The following is a 6,821-nucleotide window of genomic DNA, read 5'->3' on the forward strand; positions in this document are numbered from 1 at the left end:
GCGGTAAACTCAGCTGAGAGAGAAAATTGAAACAAATGCAGGCGCTCTTGGGGTACCTGGGCCTTGCTTCTTAAGGCAGTCGGCCAGGCCAATAATGTCCCCAGGCTGAGCCACGTGGGGCACAGCGGAGCCTATGGCGCGGCGGCCGGCCCGACAGTCCCCGCCGGTGGCGGGTTCCCTCGCTAAGCAGAGCAGAGCTGTCAAAGCGAGCAAGGGTGGCGCCGAGAGTGGGAGAGCTGCTCAGCTTCAACCCCCGGCTCCAGCTCCCTACTGCTGGAGTCCAAGACCCGGAGGCAGCCATGAACAGCGAGGAGCAGTACTACGCAGCTACGCAGCTCTACAAGGACCCGTGCGCGTTCCAGCGGGGCTCCGCGCCAGAGTTCAGCGCCAGTCCCCCTGCATGCCTGTACATGGGCCGCCAGCCCCCGCCGCCGCCGCCCCCGTTCCCGGGGACCCTGGGCTCTCTGGAGCAGGGCAGCCCCCCCGACATCTCCCCATACGAGGTGCCTCCCCTCGCCGACGACTCCGCGGTGGCGCACCTCCACCACCTCCCAGCTCAGCTCACGCTCCCCCACCAGCCCGTCGGGCCCTTCCCGGACGGAGCTGAGCCAGGAGCCCTGGAGGAGCCCAGCCGAGTCCAGCTGCCTTTCCCGTGGATGAAGTCCACCAAGGCTCACGCGTGGAAAGGCCAGTGGGCAGGTAAGCCTGGCTCACCACCCTCTTTGTCCATACCCGCTCTCCAACGGGCTGCCCCTACCTCCAAACCTCCCCAGGACCCTCCACCCGTTCGTGTTCCCAGCCCCTATGGAGCACCCTGGATCAGACTAAACTAAATAGGGAGCCAACTAGGCCATCCTACAGAAGTGCCTTTCTGGTCTCATTTGGAGCGTCCTTTCCACTCAGCTCTCCCCCTGGAAACTTAAACCCTTCTTTCCCTGTACACTGAACTTCAACAGCTGCGCACCCGCAGAAAGCTAAAGCCTGGCAGAGCTCCCGGCTTCAGACCCTCTGGATCCTCCTCCCCTGGGGGATGCGCCTGGCCAGGACTCCGCGGAGTGAGCGTCAGAGAAGCCGAGCAGGGCTCTGGGATGCTTCCGACCCGGGCCTGGGCGCGCCTTTAGAGTCCTGGGCCCCCTCTGGCCCTGGGTGGCTTCATTACGGGAGTGCAGGCAGTCTCGGAGGCACCCCGTGGCTGCAGAAAGGCAGGGAAGACAAACTGCAGACAAGTTTGCAAAGGCGTTTGGCAGCCCGGGGTTGGGAGGCCGGAGGTGCGGGGGCGGGGGGGGGTACTCACCGCCAAACCCAGACCTGGCTGCTCAGCCTGGGAGACGAGCCGCTGTGAGAGGCGTCTGCGATGCTAGTGCACTTCTGAACACACGGAAACATTCCAAGGGGTCTCCCCCACGCTGCTTCCCAGCAAGTAAGTTTAAGGAAGGAGATGCCCTCCTTGCACAGCAGGTTCAGAGAGGCGTGAGCACTGGATCCCCGTGGCCCTAGGCGCCGGCGTGTCACCGAAGGTCGTCCCGGGAGCCCGGAGGCTGAGGCGGGGAGCGACCCCCAGGCCCCTTCCCCGCCGAGAGCTGGCCGCGGGTTCCGACCGCTACACAATGTTATCGCTTCCGTGCCGCGGCCACTTGTGGTCACACCTGCATGGCGCGTAGCTGACTTTTCTCTTCCTTCCAGGGGGGGGGGGGGGGGGGTGTAGGAGAAAGAGGCTCAGGAGGGGGCGCGCCCCCCCACCCCAGAGTCCCGTCTGCCCCCGATGCAGCCCGGCGAGCCTTGTGGGGTCCGGGCTCGCCCAGGGTCCCCGGGGCTCGCCTCTCCCGCTAGTTCACTTTCTCGCAAAGGCCGGGTGTGAGGAGCGGGCGGGCCCGGGTCTGGAGTCAGGACGGGGCCAAATTCGGCGGCAGTCATCTCCACGTAGGGCGCAGCCGGGGGAAAAGGGGCGCCCGACGCTCCCGGCGCCTCTGCGTACTTACGCCGCGCGCGCGCTCGGCCGCCGCCGGAGGCTGGGGAGTCTTGGGAAATGCGGGATTCTTGGGAGGCGGGAGGACCAGGTCCCTCCACCCAGGTTGGGGGCTGGGGACGCGCATTTCCGGCATTCCCGGCCCTCCTAGGGAGGCCCCACCTGAAACATTCTGAAGCCGGGTAACTTCCCCACCCTACCGTGCTCTGGTGGAGCTTGGGCTCGGGAACACCTAAGGAGCCAGACTGTAAAATCCGATGGAAAATTGGCGGCCTTGCCCCGGAATGGGGGGAACCTCGAAAGGCTGACCTCAGGTTGCAGAGTCAAGGAAGAGGCCTTTGCTAGAACCCTCTGACCTGCTACAAGTGCAGCCCAGAGGGAAGGGGCCAACCCCCTTTCCTGGACGCTGCCTGTCGGGTGCTCCTGCGTCCTATAGGTCCTCCCCGAAAACTCTGGAACGAGCAGAGCTTCAAGCGTCATGAACGTGCCTGCCCACTCCTAGTGGGGTTTCAAACCCCTGAGGAGAGTAACGTGATCAAAGGGCTTCCATTTGTAGTAAAGATATGAATACTAACAACAAAACTATAGGAACTTTTGAAAACGTCGACCTAAAAAATGAACCGCATAAGCCTCGCTAGCGGGCTTGTCCCTAAACCAGCCTCACCCTGCGCCTTACCGAAGGGCGCAGACGTGGGGACTCTTGACATCTTCTCCATACCACCACCAACAGCCTCCATCCCCGGCCAACTTGTCTTGAGCAGAGGTCTCCTGAGGTAGTGGACCCTGTCCCAGTGGCTCACAGCACCTCCGTGACCCCAGCAGAAGAGGGCTAGAGCCCCTAGAGATTGTGGATTGAATTTAAGAATCTCGGAGGGCCTTTTTAACTTTCCTGTAAGGCTCCCTTGCTTCTCTCCCGTGCCCAGAAAAGCTTAGAAGTGTAAGCCTCTGGAGATGCTCCCCAGGACTCTTCTGCTGACTCCGACCCAAGCCTCAGCCTTGGGTTCTGGGCACCTCCTTTTGGCCTGGGGGGAACCCTCCCACCCAAACAGATGGGTACTAGCTTTTCAATTCCCTAAATCTTCCTAAAAGTCACAAGAGAAATATCCCAGACTCTGTCCTAAGACAAGCAGACTTAGACATCTTCCTAGAATGTTAGAACTTAACTCGACCGCAGGGTGCAGTCGGTACCAAGCAGAAAAAGCAAAAAAGCTCAAGGCCTGGAGCACAGCGGCAAACAGCAGGTGTGCAGCAGTAATTTGGGTAATTTGCTGGGCCAGTGGTTCCTTCCTTGCCACCCGGGTTTGGAGCTGGAATGCCTGAGCCTTTGACTACCACTACCCCGTCCTCCATAGAGCTCTCGGTTGCCTGTGGGAACATGACCCCTGAGGCTCCCCGCTCACCTTTTCAGCATTTGGAGCTCAGGACTTAGATGTCAGGGCTGACAGGGTCATTCCTCAGGGCTCAGAATCGTTTTTTCGTTCTTCTCCAGGGCAGAGATCCAGCGGAGATGAAAACAATTACAGAGAATTATAGAGAATTTACCAGCTCTTGAGTTGGGGATGATTATGACAATATATATAGAGAGATAACGCATGGTTAGATGTGACAATATATGTCATAAGCTCAGCGTTCTTATTAGCTCAAGGTTTTTCACAGTGAGGGTTGCACTTATAAGTTGATCGTGAAATCAGTTACATGGGCCAAGATCTTTTTTAGAAAACAAAATAGTAAAAATCGTTTATAAAAGTATTTTTATATATTTAGTATTTACTATATATATTTACTATTTACTATTAATACATCTATTAATAGTAAACAATAGTTTATACCAAATACATAAATTTTAATATATAAATATATATTAATAATAATATATTTTAAAATATATATTTTTTAAAGATTTTATTTATTTATTTGACAGACAAGAGATCACAAGTAGGCAGAGAGGCAGGCAGAGAGAGAGGAAGAGAAGCAGGCTCCCTGCTGAGCAGAGAGCCTGATGCGGGGCTGGATCCCAGGACCCTGGGATCATGACCTGAGCCTAAGGCAGAGGCTTTAACCCACTGAGCCACCCAGGAGCCCCTATTAAAAATATATTAATAGTAAACTATTATTTACTATTATTAAGATATATTAATAGTAAATATTGAATATATAGTACATAGTATATAGCAAATATATCTAAATATTAATAGTAAACAGTAATTTACTATTAATATATTTTTATATATTTGCTATATACTATGTACTATATATATTACTATGTACTATGTATATATATATTAATAATAGTAAACAATAGTTTACTATTAGATAGTATAATATGTGGTAAAGGTTGGTTTTATGTCCAGAAATTTTTTTTAGTGTTCAATAATTTATCAGTTGCGTATGTCCTGAATTTTTTTTGTGTCAGTTCTATGTCAGTGTGCGAACCAGGTAGTGATCTGAAATGTATTCTTACTGTGGGTCATCATTAGAAAGCTGTGGTTTTTAAAATTCTTACATTAAATGCATTTGTTGCAATCCAGTACAATCAGTAGGTTTGTACAATCCAGTAGGTTTAGATATCTATTGTGTGTGCATTTAAATCACCATCAACCCAACACTGGCTAGGAGAACCCACTGAAAAGGCACTGGTTGACAGAGCCCAGGACTTGCTCACAGAGAGAGCCTGAGGGCACGCACAGCTTTGACCTCCAAGAAAAGGCGACCTTGGGCCCCTGGGTGGTTCAGATGGTTAAATGTCTGCCTTCAGCTCAGGTCATGATCCCAAGGTCCTCAAATGGAGCCCTTAGTCAGGCTCTCTGCTTGGTGGGGAACCTGCTTCTCCCTCTGCCTCTTACGCTCCCCCTGCTTGTGCTCTCCCTTTGTCAAATAAATAAATAAAATCTTAAGAAAAGAGAAAAAAAAACAAAGAAGAAAGGAAAGGAAAGAAAAAATAGGCAACCTTTACTAGAGAAGGGCTGCAGGAGCCCTGGCTGAGCTCTGGGATAGGAGGTTGCGCTTGGTGGTAGGAGTACCTGGGAGGACCAGGGCTCCCAGGATTGGGGCTGAAGTGTTCGTCTTCGGGGTTGGGGCGGGAGGGGCCAGGGGTCCAGGGACCACACTCACATGCCCTGTCGCCCACAGGCGGCGCCTATGTTGCAGAGCCAGAAGAAAACAAACGGACCCGTACTGCCTACACGCGTGCGCAGCTGCTGGAGCTGGAGAAGGAGTTCCTGTTCAATAAATACATCTCGAGGCCCCGCAGGGTGGAGCTGGCCGTCATGCTGAACTTGACCGAGAGACACATCAAGATCTGGTTCCAAAACCGCCGCATGAAATGGAAAAAGGAGGAGGACAAGAAGCGCAGCTGCGGGCCAGCGGCTGGGGGTGGCACAGATGCTGACCCGGAGCAGGACTGTGCAGTGACCTCCGGTGAGGAGCTGCTGGCGCTGCCGCCGTCGCTGCCCCCCGGTGGCGCTGTGCCGCCCGCTGTCCCCGCCGCCACCCGAGAAGGACGCCTGCCGCCTGGCCTTAGCACGTCACCACAGCCCTCCAGTGTCGTGCCCCTGCGACCTCAGGAACCCCGATGAGAGATGGGGGCTCCTCCTGGCCAGGCGGCTTCAACCACTGGGAAAGAGGGGGAGCAGTGGTCGGACCCTGGGTGTGGACAACCAGCCCTGGCCCCCTGGCTGTTCAAGGAGCCAGGAACTGCCTTGGCCAACCCGGATGGAAGGGGAGAACTCGAGTTCTCAGGCGCCTGTGCCAATTGGGGCGCCTTGGGGAGACACTGGCAGACCTTCTGGAAGGAGAAGAAAGGTTTTCTGTAATATCTGGGGCCTCTTCCGGTGATATTGTTGGACTGGCGACATCTGCTGCTGCTGCTGTGCAGGTCCTAGCACTCCAGAACCATGGACCTCTTTAGAGAAGCCAGCTCTTCAAAAGACCTCAGAAACTACAAGCTGGAATGCTCCCCAACACACTGCAAGCGGGCTAGATGGAGGGCCTTAATCTGTCCTGAAACAGAGCCAATTTTACTCAGGCTTCCACCTTAAAGCTTAGAAATAATTGAAAGGAAACTTCTAAGGTTTCAAAGACCTAGTGAAATTGATGCCCATGAAATAGAGTAATTCCTCCTCCACTTCCTCCTCCCTTTGTCTTCCTTTTCCTTTTTTAAAATTCTTTTTAGCGTAGCCTCATACTTCAGCAGCTCACCTCCTTCTGTCTGCATCTCTTTCCTCCAAAGAACAGGACATCTTGCCAGGGTGGCTTGGGCAACAGCAGAGCTGGAATATAAAGGCCTTGCCAGAGTCCCTGTACATCTAGAGGGCACTTAGGAGATGAGTCTAGAGCAAGGGATTTGGGGGGGAAGATACCCCCCACACACCCAGCCATCACTAAACTGAAGCTATTTGGAGCTTTCTTTTTAGGATGTGGATTTAGTTGCTAGTCTCAGGACAGGACTGGCTGTATGAAAGGCGAGCAGCATGGCCTGACCCACCTTGGGAACTACTCACAGAGACGGTATGATTCCTACACCTTTAGAAATTGTGAACATGTACGTGGTTGGGGAGTTTGAAAGCTGGTTATTTTTATTTAAAGTTATAAAATTACCTAAGACTTCTTTACAACCAGGTCTGTAATTTCCACATCAGTTGCTTGTTTCAGGGTCCGGGCCTTGTGTTCAGCTGATGTTTGTGGAAAACAATCAATAAATATGGATGACATGGAAAAGAAATGCAAACTGATTTCCCTCACTTTGTATCAGATTTTCTTGCCATGCACTGATTCCATTTCTTTCTTTCTTTCTTTCTTTCTTTCTTTCTTTCTTTCTTTCTTTCTTTCTTTCTCCTCCTCCTCCTCCTCCTCCTCC

At 53.2% G+C, this 6,821-nt stretch overlaps 1 protein-coding gene across 1 annotated transcript; it reads left to right on the forward strand.

The window, feature by feature from the left end:
* The first annotated feature begins 217 nt into the window (after positions 1-217).
* On the forward strand, positions 218-5,790 carry PDX1 (pancreatic and duodenal homeobox 1). Its single transcript, XM_032879938.1, has 2 exons — positions 218-699; positions 5,096-5,790. Exons 1-2 carry the CDS (start codon positions 300-302, stop codon positions 5,539-5,541), a joined length of 846 nt encoding a protein of 281 aa, XP_032735829.1. The 5' UTR covers positions 218-299; the 3' UTR covers positions 5,542-5,790.
* Positions 5,791-6,821: the final 1,031 nt, after the last annotated feature.

Source organism: Lontra canadensis, unplaced genomic scaffold, assembly GCF_010015895.1.
Source record: "Lontra canadensis isolate GAN:19392208 unplaced genomic scaffold, GSC_riverotter_1.0 scaffold67, whole genome shotgun sequence".
Lineage (NCBI taxonomy): Eukaryota > Metazoa > Chordata > Mammalia > Carnivora > Mustelidae > Lontra > Lontra canadensis.

Excerpts from the sequence above, each read along its gene's own strand:
- PDX1 (XM_032879938.1), top strand. The coding sequence starts at position 300 with ATGAACAGCGAGGAGCAGTACTACGCAGCTACGCAGCTCTACAAGGAC. Across the intron at positions 700-5,095 it reads GTGGAAAGGCCAGTGGGCAG|GCGGCGCCTATGTTGCAGAG; the intron begins GTAAGCCTGGCT and ends TGTCGCCCACAG.